We start from the raw sequence: 18,755 nt of genomic DNA, 5'->3' as shown, positions 1-18,755 counted from the left end.
TAATTGTCAAAAACTAAGACTTGTTCAATTGTTTTATCTGGGCTATCACCAATGATGAGTCCAAATTAAGCTTTTATCTCCGACGGAGGGTCGCATGCCTTAAAAATAATTTCCAGCTTTGTATCGTCCATAAATCATCGTCGTGCACGTGCCATAACAGAGCCGTGTTAGTGTAAATGCAATTCACTTATCAATGAATCCGGGGACTTCTATAAGATGGGGCTCAATCATTACTCTGATTATTATAAGTCACTTTTTTAGCCCACTTGGGACTTTAGTTCCAGCGGGCTATTGCGTTCACTGTTCGTCCGTCCGTCCATACGTAGACAGAATCCAGTTTGGGAAGTTTAAAAGACGCTTCAAGGTAATTTCTTGATATTTGGTTGGTTATACATGTATCTACCCTAGACACATCTTCAGCCCAAAAACTGGCCCTGTCAGAATCAAGATGGCCGACTGGCAGCCATTGTTGTACGCCAAAGTCAGCACTTTTTTCACATTTTTGAACTTTTTGAGGGATATTTTGAAGACGCCTTGATCAATTACCTCGATCTTTCGTATACATTTGAAACCCCCCCCCCCAGGCCCATCAGCATTTATTATTTTTGATCAGCCAATTATGATGCAATTGGCGGCCATCTTGGTGTCATTAGTACTCATTCATAGGTGGGAAAAAGTTTTTCGACATTATATTGATACCTAAGCGTATTTTGTTACAACAATGAATTAGAAAGTTGTAGCCCACAAAGTGTTCTATGATTTTGGTGAGTTTCAATTTCATTGGTTTTTGTACATGGCCACCAGGGGGCGTTGAATAATACAATAACTTAGTATTTCTATATTATATTCGTACCTATGCATATTTTTTTACCACAATCAATTGCAAAGTTGTAGCTCATTCTATGTAGTCACCAGGGGGCGTTGAATAGGGCAATTCTCCCTGTGTTGTACAGGACACTTACACTACATTTTCATCTATAAGAACTACAAGGCACCCTTCAATTTCAATGTGTTCTGGTTCTTTGGTACTTAGGGAGGTTGTCCATCATCAGGCAGCAAAAAGATTCTGATAGTTACAAGAAACAAGAAAATTAATTTTAGAAATTTATTATTTGACGCCTGCGAAAAAAATGTAGAATTTCTGGGCTAAGCTAATGTGGAATTGCAAATTTGAAATCGAAGTTTTAAGAAATTTGGGGAATGATGAGATTTGGCGATTGGGTAGATGATACAGGTCTTCGACTCTAGTAGTGGTTTAAATTTTTTTTATTGAAAATTCTCAATAATTGATCGCGAACTTGCGACCGACTTCATTTACTTAGGCCTCTAAGCTGGTCTGCAACTTCATTGCCTCCATGGTTGAAGAAAGAGCTCTTCTGATGTCTGCTTCATCATGACTTCGAGCATATCGTGTGGCCTAGCCAGCCGGCCCGGTCCCCGGGCCCGGGCCACGGGTTTGGCTGTCACTCGATATCCTAGAGTCTTGAGTCTGGGTGGGTTGAAGTAGACATTGTCATTTAAAATAACATGCTTATGTTCTGTATGAATTACCCGTGTGTCATGTATGTTGTATTAATTTATTTTAAAATTTGTATTTATTGAATTTGGGAATTTTATCCCGGAATTTCAATGTAATAAGGATCAATAAAGAATTGAATTAAATTGTCACCTAATATACATGCCATCAGAGGACGCGGAGCCGTATATGACAGCTATGCTATTTTAAATTGCTAATCTCACGAAACCTGCATACTCCTAATATCAAACATATTTTCTAAAACGTTTGAATATTGAAATTATATGTTTACACATTTCCATATTGACCACTTGTAGCCGCTGATGAAATTCACGCCGGCCCTACACACATCGTAGATAGCTTCGTCATTCCACCGGCATACCCACGTCAGGGTCTGACTTTTATATCAGACTTCCAAATCGTGTATACATCCGCCATTTAACCGAATAATCCGATTTACTTATCATTTCTATTTATGCCTGCCGCTTCTGATATAATCATACATCCTTTACTATTACAATACCTCTTATCATGATATTCAATGCAATATAACATTTCGACGTTCAAATATAGGTCATTATATAATCACAGGAAGCCATTCTACATCTATGTCAATAATATTTTGCCAGATAGCTTGTTTGTGTACACATAGACCTGTGACGTTTTGCACATCGATTTACGGCTGTCGTTTGTAAAATGACGCTGAATGGTTAACATTGTTTAGGTTTCATAATGGTAACGTTTTATAAGGCGTCAAAAAATATAGCCATCCAAAAATAGTGTTGTACTGGATGGACACAAATCAAGCATTTTCAGATGAAAAGTTTGAATGAAAATTTCTGTTAAGTTTGGATAGATATGAAGGCAATTAGGCTTGTGCAGATACCTATGGAAGTTAACTATCACATCCCAGAGTTATAGAGTAATTCTGTGATGCGAATTGAAACTAGGACTAATTGATTGATGATACCCATCGTGTTGTACAAGACAGTGTTGTACAGGACAAAATTTCTAATGTAAAAAAATTCACTTGTTTCAGTTTATTAAGTGTCATATAAGCTATATATTACCTTCACCTCTTCCCAACATCTATTTTCCAACCTTTAAAATGAAAATCTCCAGCAAATAAGTGCCCTTTGTGAGCTTGGTTCATCACTGTCCTGTACAACACTATTTTTGAATGATGATATTTTCTTCTGGTACAAAGGGTAACATAATCTATTTGCTGCCTGACGTTCTTTTTGCAGCGTGATGATAGATAACATCCTTGAGTACAAAAGTGCCAAAACTGATTGAAATATAACTATGCCTTCAGTGCTTCATCTAGCATTAAAAAAGGGCAGGGTGCTGATTTCAAACAAGGGCATTTTTGTGCGTGATTCCATCGGAACAAGGGCACATAATAACGCACTCACGTCTGTTTTAAGGGCAAACTGCAATGTTCCCTATTGCATAGAATCGAGGTACCCCCTACTACGATTGAGGACTAGAAACTATGTTTAAATCTGATTATGCCATGAGTGACACACTTGACCACAGTACATCCTTACACCTATGCCTGTCAATGAACAAAAGTTAATCTAGATAAGGCTTTCAAAATGATTTGGAAAACCAGTTGCAGACTGAAAACAGCAGAAAAAAGCAATCTCAAAAAGCAAATGATACAGCGAAAAAAAGCCAGCAATAGTGTATAGGCCTACATGAAATTGCATACTTCTAATCTTAGAAATATCAAATTAATTGATTTAAATTGATAGTGTTAGTGATTGGCAAGTAACTGTTGATAATTGGTAAGCAGTCAGCTTAAGAACACATTATTGCTATAAGGCTACTCAAACTAATTGTCTGTGCGAGTCTCTCTGCGAGTTCACCGAACAAAGTTTTTCACCTTGTATAAAAAAAAATTTGTCAAATAGTCTAGATAAAAAGATCCAGAGCATCACGATGTGTTCAAAACGAAACAATCCATCGAATATACACTACTAGCTTTACAACGGCATCGCTAGAATGATTGGCAGTAGTTTGGAAGTCAGCCAATTTCCTGGAAACTTAAACTAGGCCACGCGTCTGAGGCACGTTTTCACACGATGCACACTGACTGCAGAACATTTGAATATAACCACTGATCACATGAGCTACTATCGTTGATATCATACGAGATATTTCATAGCCGTCGCAGGAAACTTACTAACAGTCGGATGCTTCGGCTTATTTTGAAAGCCCTGACTCATTACTTGTGACTGACAAGGGCAGGATGGCGGACCTACGGCAAGTGATGAGGGCACAAGGGCGAGCATGGGACACATCTGAAGGGCACAAGGGCGGCTATTTTCGGGGGCGGGGCGGTTCGCCCTTCTATTTTTGGCTAGACGAAGCACTGGCCTTGCACTTTTTCAGCTGAAAAGGTAGTATACGTCCTGTACAACAGAGGGAGAATCTCATTGAATAAATGATCAAAACTGATTCACCGGTGCTAAGACACAGGTTATTAATATTCTAAGTGACCAGGGAACATTCAAGAAATCATAATTGGCAAGATTATTACTTATATTTTATAAAATTAATCTAAAATAAAATTTTATCAATAAACTTTGAGGCACACGTATTAAATAGTAAAAATTGGTCCTAAAAAGTAGTAAAAAATAAGGTATAAAAATGGTTCGAGGTAAGTGTCTGTAAACAGCCACATTATCTAACATCTTCCACCATTAAATTGCAAAGTATGATTCATTAAAGTTGATTTAAAGGCCTTATTATATCTGTGTTGTACAGGACAAAATCATTTAGCAGTTTGTGGATACCCCATGGTAACCATGATGATTTTGACTATCAGAATAGTAAGATATACTAAGAAGAAATTGGATTCAGTAAGCAAATGGGTCACTTTTAACTCTGGAAATTTATAAAAAGGTAGTTGTGGTGTTGTACAGGACATGCAAAATACAACAGATTCTTATTTGAGGCTAGTGAATAATGAAATAGCTTTAAACTCATTTTCTTGTTATTTTTAATCATTAGACACTTATAGATTCTATGTAAAATAACAAAAATCATTGAAACTTCATTCAATTCGATTCATAAAGGCCCCTAACCTTATCGTGCCCAGTGACGCATTTCACAATTATTTTCAGGATATGACTTTGGTAGGAGAAATTTCATATTTTTGATTGGGTAGAGAACTTCACATTAGAATCCTGAAATATAGGGTGTTTGCTTATATTTGACACCTTAATTGGCTTTCTATAGCAAATTTAATTTTTCACACAAATCTAGGGTACTTTTAGGAGAATCTCCCGATAGTAGAATAACTTAATATTTCCTCATTAGATTGGTACCTAGGCATATAACAAAAATTTATTTTTTATCACCAGAATGTTTGGCCACTACATTGCCCTCTAGGTACAATACCCCTTTCATCACTTACGGTATCTTTATACCAGGGGTTTTAGTAAAATCGCTAAAAATTTCGATTTCTGGCTCAGTACAGCGGGGTATATGGCCAGTACTGGGAAAGCCCTTCAGTATCCAAGGGTTAAGATGATTATTTTCATGAAGGGCGTATGGAAATCTTGGGAAATAAATATTTGTGTTCATTTTGAGATGATATTCGTGACCGCAGCATCCAAATCCATGGATTCAGTGGCTTTCAGAGTAGGCCTATTGCATTTAAACTGTCTTAATTCATTCATTGCGTTCGTATTTGTATTTTTTAGCTGTGCTGCTGGTCCAGAAGAGAAAGAGTATGCATTTAAATTAGAATTTTTCAAAGATGTTGTTCCGGAAGTAAGTATAACAGAAAGTTGAATAGCTACTGCGTGTGTTAACTTGTAGCATCATTTTTTCATAAGTTCATCAAAGCTCATCTTTTCAATAACATCCTTTGATTCATTATCTTGATATTTGATATAAATTCATTTGTCTACCATTTGAGATGTTTTTAGTTCACATGCGTTTTAGTCTCAGTGGGCTATTGCGTTCACTTTTTGTCCGTCGCCTGTTAGTAGACGCTTCAATGGATTGTCTTGATATCAATGTTCTCGCTAAGGGGTATATAGTGCGGCGGCCAACCATGCAAATAAAAGATACGCAATGCTTAAATTTTCCTTCATGCTATTATCTGGAGTCAATTTTCTTATCAAGTATTGGCTGTTTTCCAAGCGATATTCCCTTTCATCTTAGCCAATTCCAGGTTCAGGTGCTCAATTTTATTACGTACATCAATAATTGTATATACATAGACTTCATATTTCCCTGTCACCCAGTAAAGCCTCTATATGTCAATACTTCTAAACGTTTTCCGTGAGCGCGCTGCATTATTGTAAAAATTCAGGGATTTCTCTGCGTCTTTAAAACAAGAGCCCCATGGGGCACTATGACCAGCCTGTAATATTCGATTTTTAACCCTTGGCCGTAGGGCGTGGGGGTATTGTTGTCCCCTGTGACAGTCCAGGTGGGCGGGCGTGCTGATTTTCTTCTTTGATTACTATGACTATTCAAATGGAGCAAATTTAACTGACATGGTTTCCAGAGGAATGGCCCTTTGACTGTGCAACTGAGCATATATTCATACAACTCATTCATTTATTCATTATCCATTCTCCAAATTCTATCGGCATCGGGATTGCCACGGTACAAAACCCTGCCACACGAGACCGAGTGCGCAGCTACATGCGCAGCTTAGATGTCATTATTAACCAATCAGAAATCCTGTTTTATTTTAACCCGGGTTTTTCCGTTTATAGTTCTTCCGTTTAATTTGCCTCGGCTATACAACGAGCAATATGATTGGTGCCGCAAGTTTACCTGCGACAAAGCTGCGCATCTGCGCACCCGTCTACTGTGGCAGGGGTTCGTGCCGTGGCTGAGCGTAGCGATAACACGAGGTTCGAATCCCTGCCGAGAGAGGATGAATGTATGTGAGCTTTTTTTGCGAAAATCTGAAGGCAAAAATATCAGAAGCCAATCAGAAAGCAAGACTCCTCGATGATTGGCTTGGCCACATACATCAGCAGCTTCACCTGCGGTATTGTGTACTGCTTAACTTCCTGGTTTTATTTTAAGATTCGAAATTGTTTTTCAAGATCGATTTTTGTGAAATCTTAAGTTGATTTGGTTTTTGGGAGGAATAGAAGATGGTAGTGAGTAGATGAGTCATTTGCATGTCGCTACTTATATAACTTGTTGGTGAGAGATCAGATTAAGATTTCTCAAACGAATTAATACTTTAATCTTACTGTCCCGAGTAGTTTATGCTAAAGCTGTAGTTGTTTTATGTCATTGTCTCACGGGATCAAAATTGTCAAGCCCAAAATGCCCATAATTATTAATCTTGCGTAACTGTCGTTCTTCCGCTGTTGAATATTGTTTTCCTGTCCCACTTGGTCAATCCTAAGACTAGCTATAGGCCCTCAGGGTACGGCTAACAGTTGGCCTTAAGGTTCAGTCTGTGAACAGCTTCAAAACACTCGTGTTAAATGATGGATGTGAAGCTTGTACCTCATGGACTGCATGGTCATTGGCCTATGCCGTGGCACGGTTCATAGCAGGCCTTGAAATCCTTGAATTGTCAAAAGGAAATTCAAGGGCTTGAAAAGCCTTGAATTTAGCACTTTGGTCTTGAAAATTGATTTTAGGGCCTTGAATTTCGAAAAAATGATGCAAATCTGTAGGTTTATGATTGTTTTTAGCCCACTTGGGACTTAAGTCCCAGCGGGCTATTGCGTTCACTTTTCGTCCATCGTCCGTCCGTCCGTCCGTAGACGGAATCCAGTTATTTTGGGAAGTTTTGAAGACGCTTCAATGTAATGTCTTGATATTTGGGTTACACATGTATCTACCCTAGACACATCTCCAGCCCAAAAACTGGCCCTGTCAGAATCAAGATGGCCGACTGGCAGCCATTGTTGTTTGCCAAAATCAGCACTTTTATACATTTTTGAACTTTTTGAGGGAAATTTTGAAGACGCCTTGATCAATTACCTTGATCTTTCGTATGTATTCGAATCCCCTCAGGGCCCATAAGCATAACAAAAATTGGGTCGATCGGACTCAAGATGGCCGTCCTATGACCTTTTTAGTGCCCAAAAATGTCAATTTTGGCCCAAATTCTGAGTCCTGTAGCTTCCTACTGGTTTGCCATTTCTCATTACAATTGCTGAAGGGTATTCTTTGGAAAGGGATGTTTTATACCTGAGATAGGTATTTTAGTCAGCCAATTATGACGCAATTGGCGGCCATCTTGGTGTTATCGGTACTCATTCGTAGGTGGGAAAAAGTTTTTCGACATTATATTGATACCTACGCATATTTTGTTACTGCAATGAATTAGAAAGTTGTAGCTTATAAGGTGTTCTATGATTGTGGTGAGTTTCAAGGTCATTAGTTTTTGTATATGGCCACCAAGGGGCGTTGAATAATATAATATCTTAGTATTCCTATATTATATTTGTACCAATGCATATTTAGTTACCACAATCAATTGCAAAGTTGTAGCTCATGACATTGTCCATGATTGTGGTGAGTTTTAAGGACATAAGTTATTCTTTATGGTACCAGGGGGCGTTGAATAGTAGAATAACTTAGTATTTCCTTATTAGATTGGTACCTAAGCATATTTTGTTACCATGATCAATTGCAATATGGTCACCAGGGGGCGTTGACTTGTAGAATAACTTAGTATTTCCATATTAGATTGGTAACGAGGCATATTTTGTTATCACAATCAATTACAAAATCGTAGCATATGACATGTTCTATGATTGTGGTGAGTTTCAAGGTCATTGGTTTTAGTATATTGTCACCAGGGGGCGTTGAATATTGAAATCGTTGAGCATTTGAAACCACTTCCCAAGTGGGCATGGTGTCCCTGGACCCCTAGTTTTTTTAATGATGGAAATTTTGATAACAGCGTGACGATGTCTAATGCATGGTATATACCATGTATATACATGGTATATATTTCTTTTTTTTGCCCACTTGGGACTTTAGTCCCAGCGGGCTATTGTTTTCACTTTTCGTGCGTCCATCTGGCCAATTATGACACAATTGGCGGCCATATTGGTATCATCAGTACTCATTCGTAGGTGGGAAAAAATTTTTCCACATAATATTGATACCTAAGCATATTTAGTTACCACAATCAATTGCGAAGTTGTAGCTCATGACATCGCCTATGATTGTGGTGTGTTTTAAGGACATTAGTTATTCTATATGGTCACCAGGGGGCATTGAATATTAGAATAACTTAGTATTTCCTTATTATATTGGTGCCTAGGCATATTTTGTTTAACATGATTAATTGCAAAGTTGTAGTTCATGACATGTTCTATTATTGTGGTGAGTTTCAAGGTCATTGGGTTTGGCATATGGTCACCAGGGGCAGGGTCCCTACAACTCCTTGAAAACCCCTTCTAAACCAAAAATGTTTTTCAAGGTCTTTGATTATCCTTGAATTTGAGCAAAATTTGCCCAAAAGCCCTTGAAAACTCCTTGAATTCTGAGAGATTGGTAATTAGAAAACTGTTAGATTTGATGTTTAAACTCTAGTTGTTATATACACTGGCGCTGATTCCACAGAATTTAATGGTTTACTGAGAAACAGTACTCATTTTGGAGAAGTCTACCGTAATTGGTATATGAAATTTTTGCAGGTGCTTCGTCGAAATTTGAATTTTCTCCTTGAAAACGCCTTGAATTCTGGAATGACTGATCTGTAGGGACCCTGAGGGGGCATTGAATAGTAGAATTACTTATTATTTCCATTTTGAATTGGTAACGAGGCATATTTTGTTATCACAATCAATTACAAAATCGTAGCTGCTGACATGTTCTATAATTGTAGTGAGCTTAATAATAATAATAATAATAATAGTTTATTTCTTATATAGCGCATAACTAAAATAATAATCTATGCGCTGTTTCAAGGTCAAGTTTCAAGGTCATTGGTTTTTAGCTCTCGAGGATCGAGAGAGCTATTATGACAATGCCTGAAATCGGTTGTGTCGGTTGTATTATGAATAAATGAATTGCCATGATTAAACCATTTTTTTCGATTAGTGCGTTATTTATGCATTCGTGTCTGTGCGGATGAATATAACAACAATGTAGTCAGCCGTCAGCATTGCACTTTTTTTGCTGTGTGGACAATACCACACGTGTCGCCGGTAAGTGATCGTTTTTAGCTCTACATCACTTAGCGGCACGCAAACAGCAAAATCGTTTCTACAGAAATAACATTGTGAATAAATACTTGATTGAGTCCTTACACTGATTAATACATCTAAATAACATAATCGCGCGGCCAAGACAGAAATTAAGTCCTTGTGGAAAAAATAAGTTTAGAGAACCAATCAGAGCCGAGCAGCAGCTGTTCACGTATCATCGTCTTAATATAATACACTATTTTACTTCCGGGTTCGTTTTATGACTAAAATAAGCATTTCAAGTTTGATTTTTGTAAAATCTTGAATTGACTCAGTTTATGGAAGGAATTTTCAAATGCACAACAGAAAATTTATCTTTGACAATTGTGTAAGGGTTGAGTAAAATAGTGTTTTCTCAAGTCGCTGCCATAATATCTTTTTTGTATTAAATCTGATGTAAACACCAACCAGATGTTTTTGGCGGGATCTTTGGTCCAAGTCAATTGACACCATCTCCATGAAAAGCGCTATACATGCAGTATTAACACACAACTGAATGATAATTCATCATGAATATACATAGAAGAGGGTTTTCCCCAATGACTCAAATAGACACCTACTGTACAACATAGGTCTCCAAGGATAACTAGGGGTCCAGGGACGCCATGCCCACTTGGGAAGTGGTTTCAAATGCTCAACAATCTAACAATTTCAATATTCAACGCCCCCTGGTGACCATATGCAACTAAAGGACCAAAGGTCCAGTGCTCTCGAGCTCCTGTTTTATTAACACAGTACAAATTTGACTTTTTTAAAGTAACACAACAAGTAGCATATGCTTTAAATTAATTATTTTTCCTCTCAAAGATTGATTTATACTGAACAAAGCTTGATTTAGTTTGATAATTTTTTGCTGAATAAAATCAAATTGGATATGTTCGTAAGCAAATGGCTAAGTAGCATATCACAACATCCACGCCTAGACTTCACAAGGCTTGGGGCCTCTAGTTCATTTTGTGAAAAATATTTTTTTCCAAATATGAAATAGTTTTCCTGCCTACCTGTACCCTACAAAATTTTGGACGTGGAGCATAAACAAATGTATATTTTTGGCCTCGATTTGACTACAAACTAATTCTTTGACAAAGATGAAATACAATAATCGAACTTGAAGTCATGAATTAAAAGATTTTTCATTAGCAATGCCCTTGCCAACAAGCTCCTGTATTCAAGGTAAACCACACTTTACCCATGGGCAATTTATTTCATATTGTGAAAGATATCTTTTCAAAATATAAAATAGTTTACCTACCTGAACCCTATGCAATTTTGGGCGTGGACCGTAAGCAAATTTATATTTTTGGCCTTATTTAACTTTGAAATAATTCTTTGGGAAAGATAAAATACAATCCAAACTTCGAAGTCACGAATTAAAAAGATTTTTCATAAACAATGCCCTTGCTCCAAACAACCTTTAGCTTACAAGGTAAACCACACTGCCCATGGGCAATTTAAAGAATTACAACTTCAAAAAAATGATTTTTTGAGAAACAAAAGTTCAAGTATTATTTGTTCGTTTGCCCTCTTTGTTAACAGAAATAGTCACAATCTTTGTCAAAATGATGCACAATGGAGTGGATTAGTACAAATACCAGTTGATGTTACGGGTTCCGGAACAATGGCTAGATACTAAAGTGTTGTTGTAGGTTCGATTCCAGACCTCACGCTATTAGGCATCTGATTTTAAACAAGTAAAATCGTTTCCATATACTACTTATATTGCTCCGCCCGGCCAGGATTGATTTTCATCATAAAAAGAAAGTATTAATTTTGGGCCTGGCAGCATTTTATTTTTACTATTAATTTATCTGACCTGGCTGGGGAATGAGAACATACAATTTTAGCGACTGCATTAGGTTCATTGTTCCTTCTCAGGCATGTCAAGCAGTGTAGACTACTAAAAACGTCATCTTGGATGAGCGCTGAAGCCACTAATTTTGCTGAGGTACTGAACTCTGGTTTGAGTAATGTATAACCAGTTTCGGAAACAAGAGGGTTAACGAGTGCTCCGAGCCACTGCTGCTTTATTGATCTACGCTACGTTCAATAGCAGTCATACAACAATCAATACAAAATGATCTAGGCCTAATCCTTAAAGTCGATAACAGTCAATAATGTGCTTGTTCTGAGCAGTAATGATGCCAATTTACAATTGCATGTTCTGATGAATGTGTGGTTTGTATGTGCGATTACAGAGGGCTCAGAAGTCAATATTTTTCTTGCCCCACAAAGGCATAAGAGCCATGTTACTCTTCTAGTAACTTTAATTCTAGTCACTTAACCTACGTGAACTCCGTTATTTTCAAAATTTCTACAATTTACAAAATGACTATCCCTGCCTGGATTAGCCCACATGTATGGACAGAACTTCCACAAGCCCCGGGTCTGAATTTTTAAATCATAACAATTTGAAACCCTTATGTGGAGACGCAGATTTCCGTGGTTATATGTCCATATTTAGCAAACCAAATGATGTCATACTTCCTATTTTCCTGTTGCAAAAAATTCAGTACTTGTATTATTATTAAGGTATAAGAAGGTATAAGATGGAAGTGAGTCGATGACGTCATTTTCGTGTCGCCACTTATAACTTGTTGGTGGGAGTTCAGAGGAAGATTTGTCAAACGAATAAATACTTTAATCTTATTAATGCAGAGTGTGAAATTTCGCTTTTTTTAAATATTTCCCTATATTATTAGAAAATGCTGATAGTAAGACCGTAGGAAAGTTTTTATCGTTGAATGGGCGAATCACCGCGCAGAGTGCACCTGTGATAAGGCGGAAATAGTTCCATGTGAAGGCGAAGCGAAGCTTTTAAATGATTAGACAAGTCGGAGGTGGTTTATCAACTTTTTTCAACTATAGTGCTGCTATTTTCCCAATCAACTTGCTAGCTTTCGATCGTTTCTTATAAGTCAACATTTGTCATTCAAGTGTGATTTTGATGTGTGTAGAGATACATCGTGGCTAGCGTATTAAATGGCGGCGCCATGTATAAGCTGCACGTCGATCGTTGAATAGTGGAATTATAGGGTGGAATTATCTTGATTGTATCCATACAAAGCTTATTAAAGGTTAGTGTCAACAAATGGTCCATTACAGTCCATCTAATTTATGTGGAGAGACGCTCTTAACCAGCAAAACCGTGGTCTGTTTCGTGTTATCGTTGGCCTACGTGACTGACCTTGCTTGAGCGCTCGATGCCGGCGCGTCGCTTCAAAGTTATGAATAAAGTACTGTATAACTGATTGTTAATGACATACAACAAATGAACCTTTAAAGAAAGGTACCTAGTGTCTGACATTCTACTGAAAAATTCCGGATTGATCCACCGCATAGTTTTTTCATAGTGAGCATTTTACAGAGATGAGAATTCCCCGCGGATCCGCGGTTTCCCGCGGATTTCAGTATTGAAAAATATCAATTCATGGGTTCGAGATCGCTCTAAGTGCTCGGAAAACGTATTTAATTTCTAAAATTTTCTTGGGGGAGGGCCCCCAAACCCCCCCCAAATAGCTTCGCGCCTTCGGCGCTCGCTAGTGCTGACGGCTTAGCCGTCAGCTGGTTCGCGTATGTCACTCAAGAAAAATAACCCGCGGATTTTACAGGTTGGCGTTCTCATCCCTGTCTCTGGAAAGACCAATTCTTGCAGTGCGATCTATTCCTTGGTAAAGATCCATTTCTCTGGAAAGACCAGTTTTTGCAGTGCGATCTATTCCTTGGTAAAATCCATTTCTCTGGAAAGACCAATTCTTGCAGTGCAATCTATTCCTTGGTAAAATCCATTTCTCTGGTAAGACCAATTCTTGCAGTGCGATCTATTCCTTGGTAAAATCCATTTCTCTGGTAAGACCAGTTCTTGCAGTGCGATCTATTTCTTGATAAAATCCATTTCTCCGGAAAGACCAATTCTTGCAGTGCGATCTATTCCTTGGTAAAATCCATTTATCTAGTAAGACCAATTCTTGCAGTGCGATCTATTCCTTGGTAAAATCCATATCTCTGCAGAGATGAGAATTCCCCATGAGAATTCGGTTTTCCGCGGATTTCAGTATTGAAAAATATCAATTTTCCAAATAGTCCAAAAATGATGTAAAAGTATGGGGGGGGGGGGGTGATGATCTCACTCAATTGGTCCGGCGCGATCGGTAATCAGGTGAACCGTAAAAGCGTTCAGTGCCTGTTTTACTTATCGTCACGTAAAAGTATCGCATTTCAATGCATATTCATTGCAACACAGTGATTTTATATGTACATTTGTACTATGATGAGTTTGTATGTATTTTATCGATCGGTTGCAGACACGCACGCACAGCAACAGTAGTAACGTATATAGGTCTACTTACTGTTGCTGCGTGTGTGTGGCGAACGCTTTCGGATATTATACACTACTTGGTGATGATTTTTAGTGAGCATTCATCGGCGCATTTTTACTGCAATAATTCTGGGCTCGACCCGTAATGCATGAGATGCTGAATGTCATCAAATGAGGATGTACCACATTGGAACTAGCCATTACCTTCCAAAATATAATAGTCGTTCATGGGTTCGAGATCGCTCTAAGTGCTCGGAAAATGTATTTAATTTCTAAAATTTTCTTGGGGGAGGGCCCCCAAACCCCCCCCCAAATAGCTTCGCGCCTTCGGCGCTCGCTAGTGCTGACGGCTACGCCGTCAGCTGGTTCGCGTATGTCACTCAAGAAAAATAACCCGCGGATTTTACAGGTCAGCGTTCTCATCCCTGATTTTAGTATATGAATCAATTAAGATGATTGACAGACGCGGGTGCGGTTGTATCAGCTGTTGAAGACGTTCGATGTAAACATTAATTTTGACTACGTGGGCGATAAAAACAGGGACATTAAACTAAGAAGCGCTGAATTTTTTAATTACATGTGATTTGAAGAGGCATCTGTGCTGGTTTTTCAAAAACCTGAATCTTAATTGACTCCTATTGCATAGGCCTAAGCCTGGACCTCTGGAATTGAATTCTAAACAGTAAATCGCCTATAATTTGCGATGAATCTTTTTGAAAATTACCTTGAAGATTGGGTCTGGCGAGATGTCCACCCCTATTGTAAAAAACTGTCATTGGTGATCAAATATGGCTGCCATTGGGGTGGCCATGTTGAATTTCTTGTTTGCACGATGCAGCCCGCAATTCTTGATGGATTTCCACAAAATTTAGTGTGAGGATCAGGGTCAAGCTGTCCATGCCTTTAGTATATGGAGGTCATCGGCCTTCAAATATGGCCGCCAGGTCAGCCATCTTTAATTTCTAGCACGAAACGGCCTGCAATTCTTGATGCATTTTCAGGATACTAGGTGTAAGAATTTTGGTTGGTGAAATGTCTACCCCTTATTGAAAATTGAGTTCAAGTATGGCCACCAGGGTTGCCATCCATCTTGGATTTCTTTTCAGCACGATGCCTACACCAATTCTTGATGCATTTTTAGCCCACTTGGGACTTTAGTCCCAGCGGACTATTGCGTTCACTTTTCATCCGTCGTAGCGTCCGTCCGTCCGTAGATGGAATCCAGTTATTTTGGGAAGTTTTGAAGAGGCTTCAATGTAATGTCTTGATATTTGGGTTACACATGTATCTACCGTAGACACATCATCAGCCCAAAAACTGGCCCTGTCAGAATCAAGATGGCCGACTGGCAGCCATTGTTGTTTGCCAAAATCAGCACTAATACGTTTTTGAACTTTTTGAGGGAAATTTTGAAGATGCTTTGATCAATTATCTTGATCTCTTGTATATATTTGAATCCCCCCGGGTCCATAAGCATAACAAAAATTGGGTCTATCAGACTCAAGATGGCCGTCCTATGACCTTTTTAGTGTCCAAAAATGTCAATTTTGGCCCAAATTCTGAGTCCTGTAGCTTCCTACTGGTTTGCCATTTCTCATTGCAATTGCTGATGGATATTCTTTGGAACGGGATGTTTTATACCTGAGATAGGTATTTTTGATCAGCCAATTATGACGCAATTGGCGGCCATCTTGGTGTAATCGGTACTCATTCGTAGGTGGGAAAAAGTTTTTCGACATTATATTGATACCTAAGCATATTTTGTTACCTTTTATGACTAAGTTCTATCTACAACTTGTATTTTTATAGAAGTCTAAGTACCAGTTACACAAACAAATGAGAAATATTCCAATGGTGATACACAAAGCTGATGAAGGTTTTTGGGATCGGCTAGTAAAAGATGAAAAAAAAGTAAGTATGACACTTTGGAAAATATGTAGGGTTCAGATACAGTGCCTATTTATGATACAAAATTCTAATTAGCAAGCCTGTAGTGTATTTTCTCGCAAATTTATCATGGTAACACAGGATTTGTAAATAATTGGTATGTACTTGCAGATCTGAATACCATCTGCTAGTCACTTTGAGGGCTCCATAACTCCTTATGTAAGAAATGTAAAATCAATTTTTCCTTTCACGGTGCAACTGAGCTGAGCAAATATTCATATAGATCATGCATTAAATCTTTATTCCTTCTCCATTTCCTAGGAACCCAATCCTTTAAAATGAACCATGTTGATATAAAATTTACAGGGGGTTTTTGTGAAAATCTGAACAAAAAAATATCAGTTTTAAAGAGCCAAACAGGTTGCAAAGTCTCCTCTATGATTGGATTAGCTACATTAATCAGCAGGTGTTAACATGAACGCGGGTATCGTCTAGTGTTTTTCCCTACGTTACCATATGACCTCAGAGTGGAAAGGATTTATGGCATGTTAAGGATGTAATGACAAGCAACAAAATCAAAGGAGGATACTTTTACTAATTAGAAATAAACTTTAATCATCAATGTTTTTTCATCGATAAAAGGGGAAAAAAATATACCTTTGTTTACGGTTCATGTCCAAAATTTGGTAGGGTAGGTAGGTAGGTAGGTAGGTAGGTAGGGGAAAAATTTTATTTTCAAAAAAATATTTTTCATTTCATCGATCAAGGGTAGCTAGGCCAATGGAAGTAATGTATCAGTTTACAATCATCTCAGAAGTCAAAAGTTGACAAGGTTTTTCCATTGTTCATAATTTTCAGTCGCAAAAAAATAAGCAACGCTAAAAAAAAACCTTCGCTAACAAGAGACGCGTATTTTGTGCTAACTGTCATATTTATTCGAAAATTTTGAATGTGCCAATTATAAATCACCCATGACTTAGTTACATTAAAAATGTTGAAGCTGAAGAAGTGTGTGAACTACTAAGCCTCCCCTCTAGCTCTAGTTTTACATTAAAAAAAAATCTATCTTTTCAATATAGGTTTATCAATATAGGTCTATTTATTGCCTGTTGATTCAGAGAATTGGACACTGTAAAAAATATAGTCTATTAAAATTCAACAGAGACTCGACATAACAGACATTTCCAATGATTTATGGCAGCACTTGTAGTAAATTTGGCAACAGCTTCAATTTATGTTCAATAGATGGTGTTAGTGGTAGCTCAGCTGTCAAAATAGATTAGCTCACATGGCAATTACATTCCGATAATAATCCGTAAATTTCAAGACTTAAACATTTCACTCCAAACATTTGAAGGCAATCTACATATTAAATATTGCTTTCAAAAGTGGTTTATGGATATCGTTTGTGCTTTTGCGCATTATGTTCATTTTTGTGGGTATTAGAACATAAAAATGAAAAATAGGTAAATAATGAAAATTTTCATGCAGGACCTGGCCATCCACGGACGGGAGGGCAAGTGATGGTAAACTGATACATGTAGCTTAATTCCATAGGCCGATCAAAAATCATCCAACATCTCCCAATGTAGAAATATTGATTAACAAAGTTTTATTACAAATTCTATGATGAAGCAAAATTTAGAAAAGACAGGCTCATCTTCTCACTGCTATGATAGTTTTAATGATCATTCGATTAAAAAAAAACTTCTTTCATTTTTAACACCACTTCGCTGCATTCATACACGCGCGCGAGTAAGCAGCTTTCATGTACCTACTACATCACTACAGCATCGCTACATAATAGTGTATATTGTGTGTGTAACAAACAGTCTATTGATTAGCGCGTAGTAGCAATCGGACTGACACGTGCGCCTGAAGAAGGCATATAACTATATAAGGAAACAATATCGATGGCGGATTTATATGTAAAATATATTCTAGTAACTCCTGACGAGCTGAGACAGTCGTTCTTCATTATTTTAATTCCAGTAAGCCCAAAAAAGGTCGGAAAACCGTAAACAGCCGTATGTTTTTTTTGCCTAAACATCATGATAACATAATACTTTCCTAATACCCATAATACTTTTTTATGATAGTATCACTGGATCAAAACGGATTTTGATAAGTGGGCTGATGAAGATGACTCTGATTACGAAAGTAAAGAAACAGGGTTTGAAGATATGATGTCACAGATGTCATCATTTCAAGCTCCGAATGAAGAAGATTTTAATGAAGAAGAAGACAGTGATGACGAAGGTAAGAAATATCCAGTCAAAATGTTGGCTTGCCCTAAAATCATAGCACACCTAAATGTCATCCACATTGGGATTCAAGGTTCTCAAGGATCAAGGATCATAAAGAACTTGGTAAATCACAGTTTGATTTCACCCCCACAAAGACGTGGAGAGGTTATACCGAAGTCAGCTTGTCCATTGATCTATGAAATAAATTTTGCACTGATAATTCCTAGGTTATTGGTTACGCTATGATGAATACTTGGTTCGACCATCCGCGATTGTATATAGTTGTCCACCTGCGATTATTTGAGCATTAGTTGACCTAATAGTAAAACTTGCATAAGTTTGATGGGCCAAAGTCGGATAATTGCTTATATAGGATGAATATTGATGGTCCCGATTTTTAGGCCAGCCGTAGGCTGAGCCTATTACTCTACAAATGGAGCGTATTTAAATGACGTGGTTTCCAGAGCAAAGACTCTTCGTCTGTGCAACTGAGCATATATTCATACAAATCATTCATTAAAGCATTATCCATTCTCCAAACTCTACGTAGCTGAATTTTGAAAGAGGGCCTTGTTGAAATTTATATGAGC

General features: G+C 37.7%; 1 protein-coding gene across 1 annotated transcript in view; it reads left to right on the top strand.

The window, feature by feature from the left end:
* Nucleotides 1–18,755, top strand: part of LOC141911867 (prostaglandin E synthase 3-like) — a 29,457-nt gene that overhangs the window by 4,756 nt on the left and 5,946 nt on the right. The window contains exons 3-5 of the mRNA XM_074802940.1: nucleotides 5,230–5,299; nucleotides 15,842–15,943; nucleotides 18,019–18,178. Coding sequence (XP_074659041.1) covers nucleotides 5,230–5,299; nucleotides 15,842–15,943; nucleotides 18,019–18,178 — 332 coding nt within the window. The remainder of the gene's footprint in view (nucleotides 1–5,229; nucleotides 5,300–15,841; nucleotides 15,944–18,018; nucleotides 18,179–18,755) is intronic.

The sequence above is a fragment of the Tubulanus polymorphus genome, chromosome 10 (genome assembly GCF_964204645.1).
Source record: "Tubulanus polymorphus chromosome 10, tnTubPoly1.2, whole genome shotgun sequence".
Classification (NCBI taxonomy): domain Eukaryota; kingdom Metazoa; phylum Nemertea; class Palaeonemertea; order Tubulaniformes; family Tubulanidae; genus Tubulanus; species Tubulanus polymorphus.
This window is presented reverse-complemented; position numbering and strand designations above follow the sequence as displayed.